Source organism: Manduca sexta, chromosome 26, assembly GCF_014839805.1.
Source record: "Manduca sexta isolate Smith_Timp_Sample1 chromosome 26, JHU_Msex_v1.0, whole genome shotgun sequence".
Classification (NCBI taxonomy): Eukaryota; Metazoa; Arthropoda; class Insecta; order Lepidoptera; family Sphingidae; genus Manduca; species Manduca sexta.
The window spans coordinates 11,588,828-11,612,965 of NC_051140.1; the positions used below are offsets into that span (position 1 = coordinate 11,588,828).

Sequence of the window (24,138 nt, forward strand, 5' to 3'; positions counted from 1 at the left end):
GGACAGCCCCCTGCTGCCCGCCGACGACCCCCGTCGTGGCCCCTATTAGTCGCCTCTTACGACAGGCAGGGGATACCGTGGTGGAATTCTCCAAACGCCCCCATTCCACAGGGCGGACTTATTATAATGTTTACGTCGCTTAACTAATTTAACACCGCGTAATTCAAAATTGAAAATGGAATAAAGTGGCTTTTTTGCGATAATTGTTCAAATATTACCCCACTTAGCTAATTATAAGGAAATATTAAGTAAGTATATGTAATTACAATCTTACAGTCAATAGGATTCAGTAATATTAAGTAAATGAAAAGCATTGTTTCTTTCGCAGTATTAAGTACACTTATAAAAGTAAAAAAATAATTTTGATTCAAAAACAAAAAAAAATACTGATGCGGTATTGTTAGCTAAACGACGGTGATGCATCTATCACAAAAAGAATTCATTGACTACAAACTAGTTAAGTCTCAGAACAATAACTAAAGTTATTGAGTTAGATTTTGTTTATTATAATTACCTACATACAATGGCATTTTACAAAAATAATTATAAAAACATCTTAGCCTACATACACATACTTCCATCATATTTAAATCAATCGACATCGTAGTATCGTATTTTTACATCACTAAAAATAGTTCATTTCACGCAAAATGTTTAGTCCACTTTTCTTTAACTGTTAAGAACTTATTTATTTTTAAAACAGTAATAAACATACTTTGGATTGATTAGACATGTTCTAATACTTTGCAATTTTTTTATGGTAGATTTTTAAGTCCACTTAGAATACTTTGTTTTAATCTTGTTCATGTAAATGAATAAAAAAATGAACCGCATCTGTCATTTCCACTGTTGAAGTCATGGATGTTATTTTTTAGATTTCCAATTGAACCGCGGTTTGCGGTCACTCTAGTGACATAATATATCAGAAAGTTAACCTGCCGTTTTGAATAAATTGGTGGGCACACCATCTGTTTGTATTTGACAAAAAAAAACAATCTCTTGGCGCAAAAATGGGGCAAATTATGGGTTCCTACGGTGCCAGAAACGTAGACCTTTATATGAATGACAAGACCACATATGAGCCTCAAGCAGGATTTTCATACGAAAGGAAAGAGCGAGGTAACTAGGATTATTATTGTAGAAGATGTTCTAATTAAATAATGTTTTTATTTGAAATAATTGTTTGGTACCAGTTACATAATTGTATACACAAATATAGGTTAAGTACTATTCAAAACAATGTAAATTTTACAAATTAATTCAAGTGTTTAAGTTACAGGACAACTGAATCCTTGTTTTTCTTATTATATAAAACATATACAGACCTATATGACCGGTTTCAGTAATCAGAAAAAACTTAAAACCTTACCTCATATACAAACAATTGTAAAAGTAATAAATTTATTTGTAGTTTTTCTTGTTGCTTGTACTAAGACAGTGGTTCATCCATTTCATCACTTTTCAGAAATGATAGCTAAAGAAGAAGATCTTATATCAGCCAGGATCCCACCACACCTCAGAGATTATTGTGCTCATCATTTACTAGAGTACCAAGTGTGCCGTTACAAGCATATGCCAATGCTGTACAAATGTGCCCATGAGAAACATAACTATTTGAACTGTGAACACCAAGAGTAAGTATATTTGGATATATACCAATCTAATCTATATAACATTAATTAACTGATTTGAAACAAATACTGTATTGTAACTTATTATTGTTCCAAGTATTTAAGTAAATAAATAACCTAATATAATACTTTTAACAAAAATACAACAATGCTGCTAATATCAAAGACAATTGATAAAAAAGTCCATCACATTGACAAATATTTCTTTCAACAATTAGTAAAAAGGTTTTCACTACTATTCTTTATGCTCATTACCAGCCGGTTTTATTAATAGAAATAAATGCGTACTCATGAACGGAAGTTAATGAGTGGGTTATTCAAGTCATTAACGGAATACTCGAATTTGCACCACTTTATGGATGTAACAAAATATTATTATAAATTAGTTAATAGTATTATTTACAAAAGAATGAAATAAACTATTATCAATCTTAGATCACTTGTGCAGCTAGTTGTATAGTAAAAGCTAAGCTTAGATTAGAGATGATCCCGCCTGGGGCAGGCCACATAAAATAATGTGAATAGAATTTGTATGGTCTGCAAATGTAGCTAGTCATTATATACATTTCATCCACTAGAGTCAAACTCATTTCTATAATCCCATAGCATATGGAACTAATATTTGTATTTTTATATATCTGTTATATGACGTTTGTAATACCTCAAATAAATAAATAACTAAAAATAATAATATTTATAATCTTAATGTACTTGTCAATTATAGTTAACCATCTAATTAAATATATTGTGTTTATTTACAGTTATGTGTTACGTATGAAAGAGTTTGAACGCGAGCGCCGTTTAAGAGTACGAGAACGACGTGTTGCTGCCTAAATCAATTTCATTTGCAATGTAGTAATCATTTCACCAATATAATTGTTATGTGCATAGAAAAAAAAATCATTAAACCTGTTGTTTCATTTAAAATTTTATGAAGGTTTTATTATGTATTTACAACAAAGTTGTAGCTGTACTTTGCCTATAATTAGGGCTGCCATCACCTAAAATGCCGACGCCGGATAAACACGGCAAAAATCTCTGATATTTGGGCGAAATATATATTTTTCCCTGGACACCTCTGAAAATTTTTTTTGTGGCAAAAATAAAAAACATTCAAAATTTTTAACTTTTATTCATTTATACATGCGGGTTATTATGAATGAATTTCTTACTAAGATTTATTCCAATTTATCGCTTATCTATTAAAATATTGCATTTCCCCTGACAACCAAAGGTGTCCTGGTTAGATCCTCCTAAAAACCCCTGCCGTACGCCAGAAGGAATAAATACTTTCTATTCATATGGACAAATCTCATTAATACAAGGGAAAATAGTTTTGTATTTGTGGTTGTTCATATACCAAAAAGAATTATAAAATATATATGGAAATCATATACTTTTGTAAATTGGATCTTGTTTGACGTTTTACGAACTTGCTTTGCAGTACTGTATTAAGAATGTAACTAATACTTACTGTATAGAAAAATAATCTAAATACATATAACTCAAAGGTGACTGACTGACTGACATAGTGATCTATTAACGCACAGCCCCAACCACTGGACGGATCGGGCTGAAATTTGGCATGCAGGTAGATGTTATGACGTAGGCATCCGTTAAGAAAGGATTTTGATTAATTCTACCCCCAAGGGGATGAAAGTTTGTATAAATCTTCTTAGATTTTCGACTGATTGAACTGAAATTAAAGATTGGAGCTACTATGATGAAGACGTTCACTTAAATAGGATTTTGATAAATTCAACCTCCATGGGGATAAAATTAGTTTGAACCTACCGGGAAAATATGTAGCAAGACTTTTATCATACAGTGGACTTTTATCCCGGAAAACTCCTTCACGCGGGCGAAGCTGCGAGCAAAAGCTAGTTATTATATAAATATGAAGTGATGCATTTTAGATAATACTTATCATATAAAATACTTATACTCACAAGTTTTCAGGGCCCCGTAAAGAATATTCTTGTAGCTCAGAATAGATGGATAAGGCTAAGTTCTCATACATTTTATCTTCTTATAGGAATTACTTGAACTATTGGAAAAATTCTTTATGAGATATTATTAAAAAGCAAAATGAGTTCTAGTAAATGAAGTTATTTTCACCCGAATTGAGTTTTTTTTTGCTCTGGAAATAAAACGAACATAAGCTTGACAATCCATTTACTTAGGTTGTACTTCGATAAAAAAATAATAAACTGCATTTGATTTTATGTATTGTAATGCAAGCGTAAATGTATTTGGTGATTCCTGTTAAACGATCAAACTAATAATGAATATCATCAAATATTGATTTTTATCTTTCAGTACACTCTTTTAAAACTTTATTAAAACATATATTTTGTTACAAGTCTTATTGTTTCTAAATAATAGGTATATATTACGCCGGCAGCTGCCATTGTGGCCAGAGACCAATAAACTAGATTGTGACGTTATCTTGCTATAGACTCCTAGTGAGCGTTCCATTCCTAGGCAATAGTATTCACTTATTCAAATATTAAATAGGTATACATATAATACGTTTTCTTCAGAATACAATTTTATCTATAAACATGTATACGTTCCTATTAGCTATTTCCATTAATTTAGCCCTTTATGTGTGTAATTTCTAGTTAGCCAAACCCAAATACATAATACATACAAAAGTGAACGGACAATTATAACTGAGTTCGCCCCTGTCATTGTCAGTTTAAATTTGACGTATGCGTGATACTTATCTGTAGGTGTAATCGGCATACTTTTTCAATATAATGTTAGGACTGTTTCTCTTTATACCTCTGAGTGTATAGAACATGTTAAGGCTTTAAATAATAAGCTTTAGCAACAGCTAAGCATTCTGAGCTTACGATTTTAACATTTTTACAAATATTATTATTATATATTATAATGGATTACATAGGCATTCGTGTCATTGTACATAGTTTTTTTAACAATTGCTTAAATCTATACAAAATAATATATAAAATATCTAAAAAATAAATTTCCTAAAAATGTTTATGGCGTTGAACTGTAATTGGTGTGTGAATGGGGTGGACAAAGGAGTAGTCTTGAATGCACGGTTTATGCTATAAAATGACAACACTGCACAAAAATCAATAATGTTGCCATTACGTAAAATTATTTGCTGATATATTTTTTATCGTATTGTTGGGTAGCAACAAGGGCGTATTTTCTTTGATTGCTTCTAAATAAGCGTTTGGAGATACTCAAAACAATCCCATGAATTGATATGCAATTAAATACTTTATTGGCAATAATCCACACAGTCTTTATGTCATTTTGTAACGTAGTAACCCGTCTACAATTTTTGTAAACACGCTTGTCGGAATACATAAATTCTATACGAATAGTTGAATAGGCTATTTATTGCGGAAGTAATGGCTTCCAAAATTTAATTGCAGACTGATTTTATTAAAGATAATTAAAAACCTGGAGGTTGTAATATCATGAATTTTAGTTCGAATGAGTGTGATATGTGAATTAAACTATTATCCGGCTTCAATACTCTGTATACATCTTCATTCTATAAAATAACTACAAAGAACAAATTCTGCAGAAAGGAATTTGTAATGAGACTGTATCATGGTTATTTATGAAATAAGTTTACTATTCTGAACATTATTAAGAGAATTTTAAGATTCGTGCATAAATGCGTTTGAATCGACAATGAGTTGCGGTGGCTGTGGTTCATTGTGTATGTGAGATTGAAGGAAGGGATCGTATCATGGATGATGCTGGCTGCAACAGCGCTGTTAAAAACAAAATGAAAGGTAAAATACAAGACGATGAGGACGATTCCGAGGAGGAGGTGTGGGACAGCGAAGATGACGATGAGACCATAGCGAGAATACAACGCGCTCATTATGCGCAAACCGCGGCTATGAACCCTCGGAGGCGGCCGGCGCCCCGTGCTAGGCCAATGAGTATAAAGAGGAAGATGGAAGCTGTTAAAAACTTTCACGATTTCACCAAGAAACTGAAGAAGGACACTGGTATTAGAATTCGTAGCTTAGTTGGCAACAATATATTAGAGTTAAGTGACTTTTCAAGTGAAGATAGTAACTCTGACAGTGACGGGCTTTCTGAGGAAGAGTTTGTGGTAAATCCCAGTGCCGTGCATGAGTTGAATGAGGAGGATGAAAGTTACATTGACCCTGAGACAGGGGACATTGTAAAAGCGAAAAAGGAAACAAATATTCATCAGAACTCTACAGAATTAGTGAGGCCTGAGCCGGAAGTTAAACAAGAGGAGCCAAAAACCCTCTCAATAAGTGATATCATTGATGAAGGGGATTTGGACAATAAAAATGTAGAAATAGCAGAGATAGATGAAGGTGAACTCTGTTCTGAAAAGACTGCTGAGGAGCTGTTGGACTTGAAGAATGAGGAGAGCAGTCAGGACTTTGACATAACTGAGAAATTAAAAGAAATGGGTGAGATAAGTGTGAAACCTGTCAGCAAACCAGAGGAGGAGAGTGATCCTTCTAAAACAAATGAGACTAAACCTGATGAAGAGGAAGTGAGTTCTTTATTTTATAAATCTAAATAATATAATTATATAAATAGACAATTCTTATAAGTCTCATAATGTTTATGTGGATCTCAGGGTTGTTATATTAAACAATAACAATGTGTAAACAAATATTGTTATGGCATTGGTTTGTACTTTTTTTAATAAAAGATTTTTATGCGTCACTAATAGGTAATACCATTAAACTCAATTGTTTTATCAACACATATTATAGGACAGATGTAGAGTTTGTAAAGGTAGTTTGTATAGTGCTTACTTCCAAATTTTCTTTAAATTCCGAGTAATGTTATTTGTACATAATGTCTGGTGGACTCTAATCATATAATGTTATGGGATAAAAAGAAAGGTAGATTAATTAAGGGCTACTTACACCTCTAATTCATTAAAGACAGAGCTTAACTGCATTTATTCATGACCAGTGCACATTTGATTAAAAGTATATAAACAAAATTTCTCAGGAGGTAGAAAAATTATGTGGGAATCAGTTTTTGTTGTTTAACTAATATGGAGTTTATAAAGGTAACTACAGAAATACTATATACCAGCTCTATGAATTGAAATTATATATATATGCTTGAATTGTTTGACAAAATTTATTATATATTACACACACACACACACACACACATCACACATTTAACCCTAAAGGGGTATATATGCATAGGCATAATCAGAACACCCATTTTCGCCAAGTGTGTTTGGTCACATAATGTGATAGGGGGCAAGCCTATCACCATATCAGACATGAATTCCAGACTCCAGTCCTCTACTGAGCAAAATATCACTTAGCCCAACCCAGTATACAAATTCAGGACCTCATAGAAAACGACTCCACCCAAGCAGTCATATAATATATATTCCATCGGGTCTCATTCCCATTAAGATAATGATATTATTAATAAATACCATGTAAGTCTCGTATTTATAGTATTTGAGATCCCAAGACTCTTCAATATAAAATTATATTAATGAAATAAAATATAAAAATGAAACTATAATATTACTGGTGGTAGGATATATTTTATATCTGCCTGCATCGCAACCACCATACACAAGGTGTTAATGCCTGCTATAGTGGCCTACATAAGTGCATCGCATTTCGGGATCAGTCTGTGTATATTCGATTCCAGTATGCTGGCATAATTGTGTCAACTGCTGAGGGGTAAATCATCTTGTGTCAGTTGACATTCTGTTTGAGCCCACTCCACTTACAATCAGGTGCAGTGAGGTTACTTTGCAGCAAACATATAAAAAAACTGCAGTATTAGTTTTAAAGCTACTTTTAACTATATTAGATTTTGAAGTGTACACATTTAATATGTTTATTAGGATGAGATGGAAAAGTTGGTTTAGATATTTTCTTGTAATATAATAAAAAATAAACAAACTGCTTACAAAGATATCACTGGTCACAAATGATTTGGTTAGTTTGCGTTGAATATTTTAACTATAAGTTTATGTGTAATATTGGTAGTATTCTAACTCAGTAATAGATTCTATTAAAGATGATTTATGCATATTTATTTCACAATGATGATATATTACATGATTTTAAATAAGTTTGAACTGTACAATTAACAATAAAAAAATTCCTTGTACTGTTGGTTTATAAAATGCAATTTACGACACTCAAAGCATATTATGAAGTACTATTATTGGTGATACTAATACTATTAACTACTTTAAAACTTGGAGTATTACTATTATATCATAAGATGGGGATCTAACAATGATTGTTTAATTTTATGCAACTCCACAATTCTTTGCAAAATAATATAAATTATTCTGAACTACTTGATTTACTTCATTTACAGAAGAAGCCAGCAAACCCCAATGCCATGAATGTGCGTCGAAATATCAGGGAGGTGATGGATGAGAAGAACTTGGATGCTTCAACACTGGCAGCCCAAAGGCAAGAGTCAGAGAGATTGGCCAGGGTACAGGAACAACAGAGGATCATCAGAGAGGTAAAGCATGGACTAATAGAAATACATTAAAACAAACTTTTCATGTATGAACCATAACATTTTATTCATCAGGTACAGAGACAGATTGCTCTGAACAGACAAAATAAAATCCATCAAAAAACATTATCCTTATTGCAAGGTGGATCATCAATACTGAAGAAATCTCTTCCTGGACAAAAGTTAAAGTATGTATACATTCACATATAAATATGTCAAACAACATCATTTTAAATGTTTTTATATCCAGGTGTATTTAATTTGAGTGATTTTTATTGTTTTAGCTTGCCAAATACAGTTTTAGTGAAGCTTCCATCAGGTGAAATGAAGAAGACTACAATGAAGCAAGGGCAGGTAGAGGTGACAAAGATATGTAAACCAACAACATCTGGTGCAACCCAACACAAATTGGGAAAACCGGATCAGAAGACTGACAAAAAAGAGGTACTTAAAACTAAAGTGATACAACATTTTTATTGTCTTAAAAACACATTGGTTATTACTTATTCCTAGTATTCTTTATCTTGACGATGAGCACTGATGTAGTCTATGTTCAAGCATTCTAGCAGTCTATCTTGTTAAATAACTTGTGTAAAACATGAAAGTGCAAGTCCTTTTTATAGTAAACTGGCTATTTATTATGCCAAAATTACTATTATGTATTTGAAGATACTGAAAAGTAATTTTGTAAACTTATCATTATAAATGTTATGTGCATATCCATGCATTATTAAAATTAATTATTTTCTAAAATAATTTGCAGGTAGTGGAAATTGTTGACAGCAGCAGTGGTGAAGAATCGTCGTCATCTTCATCAGATTCTGATGATTGCATAATGCTATCGGATTCCGAAGTGCCTCCAAGTCCAGAGGCAGAGGAAGATCCTAACAATTCAGGTATTTAATGTTATATTCTATATAACTAAGTTTTTAAAGCATTTGAATTTCGTTTACAATACTAGGTATTGTGTGAAGCATGTTTTCTCATTACTAAACAATAATTGCAAGATACATTTGATAATGTTATTTGTATTTATTTTTTTCCAGGGCTCCATGTGAACGACGCCTACAACATACCAGATGAACAAGGCCGAGTATTGATCAATATTGGCCATCCAGAAAATGAGGAGGATATATTTCTGGCGCCACAAATTGCTAGGGTTATTAAACCGCATCAGGTATTTTTTATGTTAAAAATATTGGATGTGTAATAAAAAATATGTTTTATAATAATAATAATATAAAAGCAAAAGTCTGTATTTTGTCCTTTATATTTTTCATTTGACTTTTGTTTTACTTATTTTTTAGATTGGTGGAGTTAGATTCTTGTTCGACAACATTATTGAGTCTGTTGAAAGATTTTCGACATCCACTGGTTTTGGATGCATATTAGCACATTCTATGGGTCTTGGAAAAACTCTTCAAATTGTGTGCTTCTGTGATATATTTTTGCGACACACAAAGTCCAAAACTGTACTTTGTATTATGCCAATCAATACACTGCAAAATTGGGTATGTATTTATATTTATTATTTGAGATAAGTTAGGGTCAGAAAGCTAATTCGTCAAAGGGGTCATTGTTTAATTCCATCAGTTAATTCTATGATTTGTCATTGTTACTCTATACAAAAATCAACTGTGAATAAAAAGGAGTACAATAATAATAAATTTGTTTCCACATTTTTTTATGTTGTGTGTATTTTCAAAAGGTTGCCGAATTCAATATGTGGTTGCCCCTGGATGCGTCGATTAGCCCGCTAACAGCTCATGGCGATGTGCGAGCAAGAAATTTTCCCATATATGTACTGAATGACAGTCACAAAACTCTTCAAATGAGAGCAAAAGTTGTAAAGGTTTGTTTTTTGTGTATGGCCTATGTGTGATAATATTATTTCATTATACTTATAGCATTTCTAACTAAATTCAAAGGCGAGTTTTTGTCCTGTGAGTAATATATGGAAGTGATGAAATAAATCTTTTTTCAGGAATGGTCAACGAGTGGTGGTGTATTAATGATAGGATATGAGTTATACAGACTTCTCAGTATGAAAAAAGATAAAAAACCTCGTAAGAAAAAAAAAGCAGATCTTGATAAAGAGAAGGATAAAAGTGAAAGCAAACCAACAGATACTGGGAATGAGGACACACAGGTATGGAGTTAAGATGAAGTCAGTGTTGATAAGTATAAATAAATTAGGTTTAGCAACATTCTGTATATGTCCTATCTTGCTGAGCAAGTAATAATTATTTTCCAGAGTTCTGATATCACCAATCAATCTAAAGTCCTAGATGAACTGAAATTAGACAAAGATAGTGGTGACAGTCAAATTAAATCAGAAGTAGACGGCAAAGATGACGTCAAGAAAGACGAGAAAAAGGAAGACACACAAACTGATGAGGAAAAGAAATTATTAGATGGTCTGTATCATTTTACTGGACCAAAACAAATATATGTTATATGAAATTATTTCATTAACTTTTTTGTCGAAAAAATTCCAGAAATGTACGAAGCATTAGTTCGGCCGGGTCCCGACTTAGTGATTTGCGATGAGGGTCATAGAATAAAGAATTCGCACTCCAACATATCTTACGCTTTAAAACAGATGAGGACCAAGAGAAGAGTTGTTTTGACAGGTACCCAAATCCTATAATTTACATCTACATATACTATAATTTAAATCTGAAGACTTTGTTTATCCCAAGAACTAATGAGAATAGCTAGATTATTATTTTAGAAAACTCTTTCATGCGGGTGAGCAGCGAGCAAAAGCTAATTTATGTTAGAATCCTCATCATATATTTAATTCTTTCTTTACAAAAATGTTTGCTTAGGTATATTATTGGTATTAAAATTATGTTTATGTAGTGTAATGTAATATTTAATAATTGCCATTATAGGTTATCCACTTCAAAATAATCTGCTAGAATATTGGTGTATGGTGGATTTCGTTCGACCTAATTATCTAGGCAGTAAAACAGAATTTTGCAACATGTTCGAGCGACCAATTCAAAACGGCCAATGTATTGATTCGACCCCACAAGATATCAGGCTCATGAGATATCGTGCACACGTTCTTCATTCGCTCCTCTTGGGTTTTGTTCAAAGGTGAGATACAATAAGAAATTTATAAGAATGCAAATGTCCATATTTGTTATATAGTTAGGCAATTCAAATAATATTTGTGAAACTATTTGAACATATCAATAGGAACCTGACTAAAATATAATCATTTTTCCCAATAATACTTCTGTGGTTTTTCGTGTAATACAAATTTTGTTGGGAATAATCAAATATTTCTTTATTAATAAAATAATTACCTTTGTGAACATTTAATTAATATGAATATTCAATTTGTGAACAGACGTTCGCATGCGGTTTTGCAATCGACGCTACCACAAAAAGAGGAATATGTATTGCTAGTGCGCATGACTCCGCTGCAACGGAAACTATACGACAGATTCATGAACGAAGTAGTGCGTTCCACTTCAGTACCAAATCCGTTGAAAGCATTTGCTATTTGTTGTAAGGTATGTATTGTATAGTCATGAATTTAATAGTGTATTAATTTTTAATACACCTTTAGTCTAAAGTGTATTATTGATTACTACAGAGGCATAATGGAATGAAAATGTGTTTCTTATCTATTTTAGATATGGAATCATCCAGACGTGTTATACAATTTTCTTAAGAAGCGAAGTGAAGCAAATGCGGCTATTGAGGAAGATTTGGATTTGGAAGAGCTGAGAGGCGTGACGAAGGCAGGTCGACCGAGAAGCAATAAAGCGCAACCACGGCGGCCGACTAAACCTCGGGTAGGTTAATAGAAAGTATTGTGCGCGGTTATATTTAAATTTGATATAAGATTTATTATAATGTTCTTCATCTTTAGGGTGCATCCAAAAAACCGGCAGCAACAATACCTCCCAATACAACAGGAACAGTTGTACCGCGCCAGGATTCAGGACCATATAGCAATGTACCGTATCCTCCAAACGGGCCCTACGGTCCCGCGCCTAACACCTACAGGCCTGATCAACAGACAGGGGCGTTTCCCCCTTACCCGAACTATCAAAACTCCGCGCCTGGATACTATCCTCCAAATCAAGGATACAATCAAAACTACGACAACAACTATTACCAACAGCAGCCGCCATATGGGAATTACCCAAATCAGTATCCACCCAATAACCCAGAATGTGGGCAGGGTTACAACCAAAATTATTGGGGCAATGGAAACTTTTTTGGAAACAGTGGTTATTATAATAATCCACAATATCAAAACAACCAACCACCACATGATTACAGAAGCAATCCTCCTACAGATTATAATAATTCTCAACATTTTCCAACTAATTACAGTCAACCATCAAATGAACAGCCCTATCCTGCCAACGCCATGCAACCATACACAAATAATACTGAAGGCTATGTAAATCCTCAAAGACCGCCTTACCAAGCCTATCATAATCAATCTGGATACCAAGAATATAATCAAAATGCACCACAGGGTCCATATCCTAACGCCAATGCAAATGCTCACGAATATCCAAGTCAGCAATATCCACCTTATGCTGGAAATACACAAGGGTACAATTCTAACCCAACACAATTTAATCAATATGAAAATCATTCTTCCAACTTTGCCGGTTATCCTAATAATTTACCAACAAATCAATCTCCAGATACAAATGTGCCAAATCAGCAAGTGAAAACAGAGCCAAATGTTGCATCCAATTATAATGATATGAAAATTGAACCAAATTCGTCTGCCACAAATTATTCTACATTTGGGTATCAGTCGAATTCACAAGGGTTTCCACAAGACCAAACAGAAAACAATAGCAATACCAACTTTCCCTATCAAAACTTTTCACAACAACTTGAAACTAAAACGCCTTTGGGTAGTGCTAGCTCTGGCAGTCCTGTAACATCATGGCCTATAACAGAGATCAAGACTGAAGTGGACAAATTTAAAGCGGAAGAGATTAAAGCAGAAGTAAAATCCGAATCTGATGGAGAGGTAAAAATCGAAGACTTAGATACTAAGAAAATTGTGAAAGATGAAACAAAGAAAATCTCTACAAAAGAGATCAATGCTATTAAGGACATTGAACCCGAAGCTTCTAAACAAAAAGAAACAGAAGGTAAGACGGAAGCTGTTAAAAGCGGCAAGTCTGAATCTGAAGAAGAACTGCCTAAAAGGGGGAGACCGAAAGGAAAAGCGCGAGAAGGCAAGAAAACTGAAAAGCCAAAACCTAAAAGCAAAGGCAAGGCTAAAGGAAGAAAAGATAGGAAAACTTCAAAGGATAAAAATAATGAGGAGTCTGAATCTGAAGACAGTGAAAAGGAAGAGAAAATGAATAGAGAAGAAGAGTTAGCAATGGTAAAGAAAGCAGAAGAAGTTACTTATGATTGGGCAGCTGAACTGTTAAAAGATTATATTCCTGGCATAATTGAAAACTCTGCTAAAATGGAGTTATTCTTTTATATACTGAATGAAAGTATTAAATTAGGAGACAGACTGCTGCTTTTTAGTCAAAGTCTTTTTACTTTAAATCTCATTGAAGATTTTTTGGAGAGAAATTACATTCCAGGCACTAATTGCTTATGGGAAAGAAACACAAGTTATTACAGTAAGCAATATATTAATTTATTGAACCGCATATTTATAACATTTTTATAAAACTGCATCAATAATATCTACAAACTTTACAGGATTGGATGGGTCCACCCATGCTTTGGAACGCGAAAAGTTGATAAACGAATTCAACACAAATCCACACATATATTTATTCCTTGTTTCTACTCGAGCTGGATCACTGGGCATCAATTTGGTCGGGGCGAATAGGGTAATAGTGTTTGATGCTAGTTGGAACCCATGCCACGATACTCAAGCTGTATGTCGAGTTTACAGGTAATTAAAAACTTTGTGTTTTTCGAGTTTCGCACAAAGCAGAATACTTCCATGTTGTATGTTAAAAGCCAATTCATTAATCTGGTCATGCTAAATAATAACTAGTTAGGTTCGGAGCATAGTCGTTCATCAAATTACTTCACAGTTTAACAACCGAATTATACATATTTTCGCCTACCAACATGCTTAGATTATTGTCATTTATAGTGATTATGTGATAACTATAAAAATAAATGTATATACAATATAATATTGGTGGTGTATTTTTATTTTTAATTGGAGAACGGAAATACCATAAATTTCACTATACAGTTGTGATAAGATTTATTAATATTCTTTCAGATATGGCCAGAAAAAACCTTGTTTCGTGTATCGATTTGTAATGGACTGCTGTTTAGAAAAGAAGATATACGACCGACAAATAAACAAACAAGGAATGGCGGATCGAGTCGTTGATGAATGCAACCCGGATGCGGTGCTATCTATGAAAGAGATCACGAATCTATGCTTTGACAACGATGAGAAGGTAATGAGAAAGAATTTAATTTACTATCGCGGCTCACATTTCTATAGTTTTTGTGAAGTATTAAGCTGTTAAAAAGATTGTTAAGGGATATTAATGGCTCATTATTTAATAACGGCATATAAGTAATAATATTGTGCAGTTTTTTTTAATATTTTTTTTTGTTTTTAGGAATCGGAAGCGAAAGATTTATCTGAGCACAAAGATAAATACATTGATGTTGTTATGCAAGGTATTATAAGTGGACATGGTAAATTGCTAAGCAAAGAACCATTCCAACATGAATCCCTGTTGGTTGATAGGAAGGAGAAAAAATTATCAAGCGCTGAGAAAAGACTTGCACAAAGAGGGTATGTACAGTCAGCAGCAGATATATAGAAGCACTCTATGTATTCAAATAATTCTACACTCTTAAGATAACCACAAACATCTACGCAACAGTTGTCAAAATATTATTAGCATCCTATGTGTCAGAATTATCTAAACACTTGTTTGTAAATATTTAAAAAAAAATGTATATTCACAGTTAACTTATCAACTGAGGTAATCAAATGTAATTAAGCACTCAAAGTAAATTTAATAATATAATTGTCCTCGTTATTTTTACGTTTACGTACATAAGCAAACGCCTGTATCAACGAAGGCGTAGGCAGTGGGACAACCAGTGCAACCATATTTCGAAGCACTTATTTCCGTCGCTTCAAATGATAGATGTTGATTTCTTGCTAAACAAGATAATAATTCCAACACCGGGCTATTCATATGATTTTTTAAATAGAAAAACTGAATCACTATTTCCAATGATATGAGATTTGAACCAAAGCTTTCACGTACATTTACTTCCGGTCGTGTTCTTTTTTAAAATACACAATATTGTTCGCAATAAATGTTATATTTTATAGTAAACTAATAATAACACAACTTTTATCCTTAAAATAATTTTAATTGTGAGTCTAAATATTATATTCACACAGGACTGTTCTTTTTGTTTGATAGTTCATTAGGCATATACACATTGCTTATTTGCCATTGACGGTCCACGTGATTATATAGCAATCTTTTTCACAATCAATCAGTCTTAATCTCAATTTAAATTAAACAATCTCTTTCAGATTGCTTAGATATATCTAACAATGTATGTGCTCAGATAAAATTGACACATTAGATGCTCACATTTAGAACACTTTTGTTGCATAGATGATTATGGTCACGTTAAATGTGTAGCACTATATGAACCCCTGATTTGCTTAGCTACTTTTGGTGCTGAGTGTACCCTCATTAAAAACTATTTTCCTGATACCCTCGTAAACAGATTTTCTATTATATTACTTTCATTTTAACCATGTGTATCTCACTGCTTGGTAAAGGCCTCATTCCCAAAGTTTTTTTTTGCATTTTTAATTCAATTTGATAAGTGTAAATAAAATTCATACCCCCTTATTCATAGACGTTTTTTATCGAACGACCGAGTAAGGCTGTGATAACAAGTCTGTTTCTCACTGCTGACGGCATGGCAGTCTTGGCAGTGCGTAGACGTAGGGCCGTTGTGATTGGCTAATATTGAAATACAACAATAATGACCAATCACAACGGTCCTATGTCTGTTTCTCAGTGCCGTTGGGCACTGAGAAACAGGCTTGTTATCACAGCTTTACTCCGTCCTTAGATAAAAAACGTTTATGAATAAGGGGGATAGTGTTTTTTTCTGCCATACATATCTTTGTTCAGGGATTTTCTATAATATAATGTGCACGAAGTATTTTGGCATTATCTAATCTCAAATATATTCAATTATGGATACAATTTCAATCTTAATGTTTGATCTAACTAAGAAAATAATCAAATCGGTCTAATGGAAGCAGAAAACACTACAAGTATTGCACAATAAGGGATCTGATCTTACATTGTAATGGTGTGACCAGAAGCGACACCATTGTATCACCCTACGCAACTATTAGCTCTTACCGAATAGGTTATTTATAAAATAAAACCGAAATCTTAGTCATAAGTCGGAAAATAAATTTATGACAAGTCATATAACAAAGATATTCATAATGCGATTGCGTCATTGTCGTAGTTGTAACGCGTACTCTGCACGTGTAGGTCTATCACGCTGAGATCCTGGGTTCAAAAATAGTTATGACTGGGTTGTTCCACCTTAACAATTAGTCAGTCGCAGCTCGGAGTCAGGATGTTGGCAATTTGAGCACCGAGTCTCTGATAGCACGTAAAGCCGTTGGTCCTGCGACTGATCTCAGCGGTCATGTCGAATTTTGTCGTCCCATCGGACCATGAGAGCGAAGGAAGCGAGAGTGCACCAGCGTATTGTGCACCCATTTTTGCACTTAGATAGTCTTGCGTACCTGACTGATCTACATGATATTTGGCGCCGTGGCCGAACTTCGGCTAGGAGGGATTCATACATAATTAAAAAAAAACGTAATTTAGGTAACAAGAACAAAGAACTAGCATGGGCTAGCAGGTACAGAGGACATGCACAGCGGGGACGTGATTAGGACTAAGAGAAGTGGAAATAATATTAAAAAGATAAGGGATAACCTACAATATGGAATGAAAGAGAGGAAAGTGTACCATGGTCCTCGCAGACATGGGATTAAAAATCGTAGCCTAGCTAACCTACCAGCCATCCACTAACTATCTAAGCGATGACGACCCGAAGAAGAAAGACAGAAAGAAAATGCGGGCTTAATTTTTCTCATCAATTGTTTTTTTCTCATTAATTTTTCATCATCTATTTTTTTAATTTGATGTACAATTTGTTCATTACATAGATTAATTCATGAAGAATGAAGAAAAATAAATAAATAACTATTGGTGTTCACGATGATTTAACCCATGCTTATAATTATAATACCTAAATTATGAAAAAGAACCAGAAGAGAAATATATATTTGTTTTTTCGTGGATCGGTCGTCGCTACATTTTTTTATATGCAGTAATTATGTGGTTTCCATAATAATTATTAAACAAATTGTTGATAGTTACGAGTTGGAGAAGAAGGCTGCACTGGCGCCGAAGCCGACGACGGCGTACCGCACGGTGCGCGCGGCGGACGGGTCGCTGGTGCAGCGCCCGGTCGCCTCCGTGCGCCCCATGCAGCACGGCGCGCGCTGGATCCCCGCCGACGTGTGGCGCCGCCAGGGCATGACCGCACAGGAGATGACGTTGCCGTTAGGTATGTACAGACTACTTCAAACCATCACACCCCTTACAGTTTGTATCATAATATGATTATCTTATAAAGATACCACATGATATCTCAAAGTTTATTGATAACTTAGGGTATGTAAATTGTATAGTCAGCCACAAAAGTAGATGAACAAATTCAAAACATCAAATCGCCTTAGAACTTCTAGGCCCTTCTCAACAATCGATTTTTATTCTCTTAAGTACACTTCAAAGATTTCCTTTATTACAGATAAGAAAATATATATATTTTCATTCAAGTCAATGTTTAGAACAGCTTTGAAGTTAAAGTAAATTTATTGCAGTGAGTAAATAAAAAAAAAGTGTACTTAGTATTCGCTAAAGGATATCCTCAAATTCGATCTATTTCAGATGTTGTTATACCTACTAACTCCGCGGAGAAGACGAACATTGTATTGAAAGCAGGCCAGCGTGTTATGGTGTTGAAATCGCCAAAAGGAATATACATGCAGTTGGAATCTGGCAAAATTATTGCTATTAAAACGTCGTTTAAGGGACTGGGACAAAAGGGAGCGGACAATAAAGATGGAAATCCAATTGGGAAAAAAGGTTTGTGTATTATTTTCTATATTTTTTTTTGTTGTTTATCCAAATCCAAAAGCAATATAATAAATAAATTAAAATTACAGTTTTAGGTAATCGACCGTCGGTAAATATACCGGGATCTTTGAAGAATAATTCAGCCATAACTATTACATCTAAAAGCGGCCCGCGGCCTGGTTTCCATAGAGTTATAAGACCATCAATGATTGGTCAAAATAAAATAGCAAGACCTATGATCCCAGGTCAAAAGATTGCAGAGATAAGAAATAGATTGGGTGAGATGAGATCATACTCTTCTATGCGTCCAAGATCACCTTTAGTCCAAGGCAGATTGATGAGGCCTAATTTACCAGGTTCTGTGAGCATTACAAAAATACCTAAGGAAACAAAAAAATCAGACACTGATAATAGTGACTCAAATACCATAAACAAAATGGAAGTGGACTCAGAAGAAGAAACTCAAGTTCTCGATAGTGATGAAGAAGATGAGAGTAAGAAAGAAGAACCTAAAACAATTCCACAAGATAAGACCAAACTAGATGGTAACACTGAGAGCACAAAACTAAATGAACCCAGTAAAATAAGCAAGGCTAATGAAATAAAATCACAGGCAGAACCCATTGTTTTAACGACTGATGAAAAGCTGCCCCCAGAAGAGGTTTTGGAAAAGAAAGCCATTGAAGACAGACACGAAAATTCTTCAGAATCGTCAAGAACTTTAGATACTTTTAAACTTGACTGTACAGACTCCACTCGAGTTATGGAACAAACTGAAAGAAAAATAAATTTACTTAAGAATTATAGACATCAGCGTCCAGGAAGTCGACCTACGACGGAATCAAGTCTGAGTCAATTAGAAAAAACAGCAAGTGCTTTAAATAAAGAAGGACTACCAGATTTCCGTAAAAATTTGGACGATATAACACAGTCTTATTCTCCTAACAATGAAGATAGATCTGGAGGTAAAACGAAAAAGAAGAAGTCGCCTACCAAAATAGATGGACCTAACGAATCTCAAAGTAATGATAGACAAGTGATGCCTAGCTCTGGGATGTCGCATAGCGTATCTAATCTCTTGGGCTCGGGCAATAGTCAGCAGAAAAGTAAAAAGAATGATGCTATGTGCTTGAATACAGCACCAGTCGCTCCTTTGGAAAGTTCAGGATCACATCCTAGGCTTATGACTCGTCCAGGGACGTCTGGAATATCGCATGATCCTTCGTTGCCACATTCTCTTGGCCAAAATAAGTCCCCTGTTATGCCCTTGAATATGACACATGGAGGTGTTATGAGTATGGGGGCCTCACCTACGATAGGTGTCGTAGATATGGCCAAATCTCCGAACCAGAATATACCACATCCTTCGAATCCAATGGGCCAACCCAGTCAAGCGTATCATCCTGGCACACCAGCACCTGAGGCACCATATGGTCAATATCCAGGTAAGTAGAAAATTAAAAGTCAAAACGTTATCACTTTATTAATAACTAGCTTTTGCCCGCGGCTCCGCCCGCGTTATAAAGTTTTTCGGGCTAAAGTTTTCAGTTATAAAAGTCACGCTATATTTTTTCCCGGGAGCTTATGTTCCTCCCAGGGTCTCAAACTGTCTCCATACCGAATTTCATCTTAATACGTTGGGTAGTTTTTGAGTTTAACACGTTCAGGCAGACAAATGCAGCGGGGGACTTTGTTTTATAATATATTTTTGTAGAACTTTTTAAGAGGAACAATCCCGGCATACATCATTGTTGCATAACTTTAACCATTTACGCAGCGCACGCAACGGAAGCTCTCAAAACTAATAAATTTTCCCTGTTTTTGCAACATGTTTCATTACTGCTCCGCTCTTATTGGTCATAGCGTGATGATAGCACTCCACGAACAAGGGGCTATCCAACACAAAAAGATTTTTTCAGTTTGAACCGGTAGTTCCTGAGATTAGCGTATTCAAACAAACAAACTCTTCAGCTTTATATAATAGTATAGATTAATTCAAGTCCATATAATGCAGGTAATGAGTTGATTGCCGTAAGAAACAATAATGGCAGGACCGACTTACTTGATTTTATTATCTAAATAATATCAACCTTATTTCTTAAGCAATGGCCTCATTACGGCATCTTTTAGTGGATAAATTTTTGTATGCAGGTTATGGTATGGGATACGGCGCGTATCCGAGTCCAGCCTACTATGGCGGGTACGGTGGTGGCGCGGGTTACTACCCTGCGTACGGCGCGACGGCAAGCCCGGCCGGGGCGGCGGGTGCGGCGGGCGCAGCGGTCGCGGGGCTGGACGGTGCACTGCCCGCGCATGCGCATGCGCCGCTCCCCGCGCACGCGCACGCGCCCGCTCCGCCCTACGCGCACCCGGCCGCGCCCGCTGTGTACCCGCCGGAATACTTACGTCCCAATCCCCAGTGGTAAACATCACTAAACCGAAACGGTCTGATGTCAAACTAAATGCTATACTTATAGGAACTGAAGTGACCGTGTGCCGGACGGCGAGAGTCCCAGCGAGTGTCGTGCGGCAAGTTTCGACAAAATTTCGCTTTTTACTCATGAAGCTTGCGAATGGAAAACTGCCCGTATTGTGTTTAACTATGTAAGATAATATTTGTCTGTCAATATTTGTCCACATAATAAATTTTTGATTAAACAATTTTTATAGAATATCTTCCTCTAGAAAGCATAAGTATTAGATTATTGTTACAACCTGAATGCTTTTACGAGTACCATTGCATAGTTTTTTTTCTTCATATTTGCTCACATATTGGACTGTTAAAAGGTCAACGCCAATAGTCGGAATAATGATGAAGAAAACGCACTCGATATAAATAAAAATTTTACTTATGCTCTTTGCATACATTCTATTAAAATAAAGCGCCCTGTGTTTTTTAAGCACCTCGAGGCTGTTTAATTTTTTATCGTATGACTGTTTTTATCGCCATAATTGCGATCGCTACGTTTGATCTGACCCTAATATGGCCTTTGGCGCTTACAGCAGTAAGTAGAGTCTTATAAACATAAAAATATATACTACTATGTTGACATAGATTGAAAGACACAATTTTCATAATTGAATACATTTTATTCGATTGCACCGAAATTCAAAACTGATATTGATCTCCGTGATATTTTTTGAGTACTTACTATGAAAATTGATGTAAAATAAGACAATGTGTGTGATTAGCAGAAGTTCGAATATTCAATTATTGATTGGAATGTTACTGTGCAGAAACGTAAATTATAATAGGAAAATAATGTAGGAGTAAATTTGAAGTACATACCTGGATTCACTAGCGCGGATGTTTGGATGTCAGTATGTCTACTGTGGCTATGGTTTGATCAATGGATGTGATATGCTACTAACTAGTGTAAGCGAAATATAGTCTGTACGAAGTATTTATCAATTGTAATATTAGATAGGTGCCCATAGTGTGAAGTATACTATTGTAGAGTCTCATTTAATCCACTGTCCCGTGACACACATTTTTACATACATAATAATGTAAGCATATGTATAACGATTTCAATTCTGAAAGCATTGTTTTAAAATTACAATTTCTCTTATAGCTGGCGGCAACCGAATGAATATCTTACTTTGAGAAGACTACAAGGTGAAACTACATGGATTCAATACTTTTCAAAATATATATTTCTTTCAACTTTAAAATTTGATATTGTAGTTCAAAATGTTGGCAGGCGAGTCTCGGTCAGCATACAAAATATATAACCTGTACTGGTCAGAACAAAAGTCTGCAAAATGAGTTTTTTGCATCAGTAAAGGCTAGATTTGGAAGGTAATTCTTATGAATTAGAAATTTATGTAACATACATTGACAATAGACGTAACAACGTCAATGACACATTTAAAATTACCAATTCGTAAGAGTTATACAACATAAATCACGCGTTGCGCCGACACCACGTTGTAGTGGCATTAGGGCAGAAATAGCGGTTACATACAGCAGTATTATTTCATTGTAAATGTAACTTTTGAATGAGAGATAGTGTTACCGCCTGCCATTATAAACTAGTGCTTTCAGAATTGGCTTCGCTACACACTTAAATTACTATTTATATTATCTGCCTAAGTTTTTGTTGAGCAAACTATAAATTTGTTATGTGTGGAACTTAAGTTTTATTTTTTTTACACTGGCGTGATAATATTTTCAAAATGAATTAATTTGATTCTGTTCAATATATGGTCTGTCAATTTCTATTTTTTCTTTGGTGTGTTTTCCAGTGGCAATGTGTTGTCCCATCGCGTTGCCTGTGTTCGTTGAAGATTTATCTATCCGATATGCGTCGCGTCGTATGCCATAACACATATTTTTGTAATCATTTGCGTCTTCGCGTATATCATAATCACATAATTGCTGACGGTCTGCAGTTATAAATAACTGACATCGCCTCATAATTGTCGGGATATAATGTAAAACGATTTACTTCATTTCGACGTATATTATCACAATGTTTGTCCTTTCTAGCAGTATTATTTCTTCCTTCGATAGTGATAACAGATTTTAATTGTAACAAAATATTTAGAATAAGATTTAGGATGTATAAAATTGCCTAAAGCAATTGAAAATACTTTGTTAAGAATGTATCCACTAGCTAGCAGCGCCCCTACATGATTAACTAATAGTGTAGTGCAATATAACTCCGAGCTGTAAATAATACGTGAAAATGAATATTTCACCAAAATAAGACGGATTTATATACGATGGAATAATAATTAAAATATGTTGCTTTACCAAGGAATTGAAGGTAATGAATGACAACGGTTGATATGAAATCTCATTTTTTATAAATTAAATATTTAAGAGTCTCAGTTCGTCTTATTAACAATTCTTATACGGTTAGTGGTCGCATGTCTTAACTAATTCAAGACTCGATATTGGTTTTAGCTGTCTTAGTTTTAATAATACGATAATTAATCATTGTTCACACCAGATGAAAAGTAGAAATTATGCTTATGATTATTAATTACATAATTCTTTATGTTAATTGCCCTGTGTACAAAAACGGTAAAATACTGTTCGAAGTGATATATATTAAACATTGCATTTTAAATTGGTCAAATAGTACTGTACTGACGATATCTAATAAAGAAACCAGTAAACGGTAACTTTTAGTTTTATTTATAGTTTCAAGTTAATTTCACAATTGACTACAACTATTGAGTATGAAAATGAGGAAACTTCATTAGAAACAATTTTTATAAGTATTGCACGCTATAAATCGATGTTGTAAAATCTATTGAAAATGATAAAAAAATGTTTTTCATCGATGGCCGCCTGTCACCTGTCTGATTTACTGCGTTATACTTTTTTATTATTTCATTTCTTGGTTTATCATGATCTGCAGTTTTAGTATATAATGGTTAAATATTCATAATGCCTGAACATTTTGAACGATATGATATTTCATGGTCGTAGTTATGCTTATGTAAATGCGTCTATTATACACAAAGACGTTAAATAGTAGGTATACTTACTTAGTTAATACAAGATTCTATTTACTATAGTATCATTATATTTTTTGCGTAGTTACAGTAGGTATGAATAATAACACATGGGCATTAATTACACCAAGAAATACTACGCACTAAGATCAAATCGGTCACGATGCATTTCATTATTACAGCGCTGATTGGAGCTTCTGGGTTTTACCGTGTCAGGTGTTCTTCCTACCGTGTTAACTATCGCACAAATATCTTCTACCTATAAATATTGATCCCAAGGTAGAAAAGTTATTCTTATATTAAATAATTACATAATTATATATAGC

General features: G+C 34.3%; 2 protein-coding genes across 2 annotated transcripts; both read left to right on the forward strand.

Moving 5' to 3' along the window:
* The first annotated feature begins 828 nt into the window (after positions 1-828).
* On the forward strand, positions 829-2,561 carry LOC115442519 (NADH dehydrogenase [ubiquinone] 1 beta subcomplex subunit 7). The gene is made up of 3 exons (XM_030167568.2): positions 829-1,119; positions 1,466-1,634; positions 2,393-2,561. The coding sequence occupies exons 1-3, from the start codon at positions 1,011-1,013 to the stop codon at positions 2,463-2,465; spliced, it is 351 nt and encodes a 116-aa protein (XP_030023428.1). The 5' UTR covers positions 829-1,010; the 3' UTR covers positions 2,466-2,561.
* Positions 2,562-4,919: 2,358 nt separating this feature from the next.
* Positions 4,920-23,476, forward strand: LOC115442500. The gene is made up of 22 exons (XM_030167541.2): positions 4,920-6,162; positions 7,989-8,141; positions 8,214-8,326; positions 8,423-8,582; positions 8,902-9,034; positions 9,185-9,315; positions 9,446-9,649; positions 9,847-9,990; positions 10,123-10,287; positions 10,393-10,555; positions 10,637-10,771; positions 11,036-11,243; positions 11,500-11,665; positions 11,789-11,950; positions 12,028-13,771; positions 13,854-14,052; positions 14,395-14,578; positions 14,747-14,925; positions 17,578-17,771; positions 18,155-18,352; positions 18,433-19,788; positions 20,495-23,476. Exons 1-22 carry the CDS (start codon positions 5,368-5,370, stop codon positions 20,767-20,769), a joined length of 7,161 nt encoding a protein of 2,386 aa, XP_030023401.2. The 5' UTR covers positions 4,920-5,367; the 3' UTR covers positions 20,770-23,476.
* Positions 23,477-24,138: the final 662 nt, after the last annotated feature.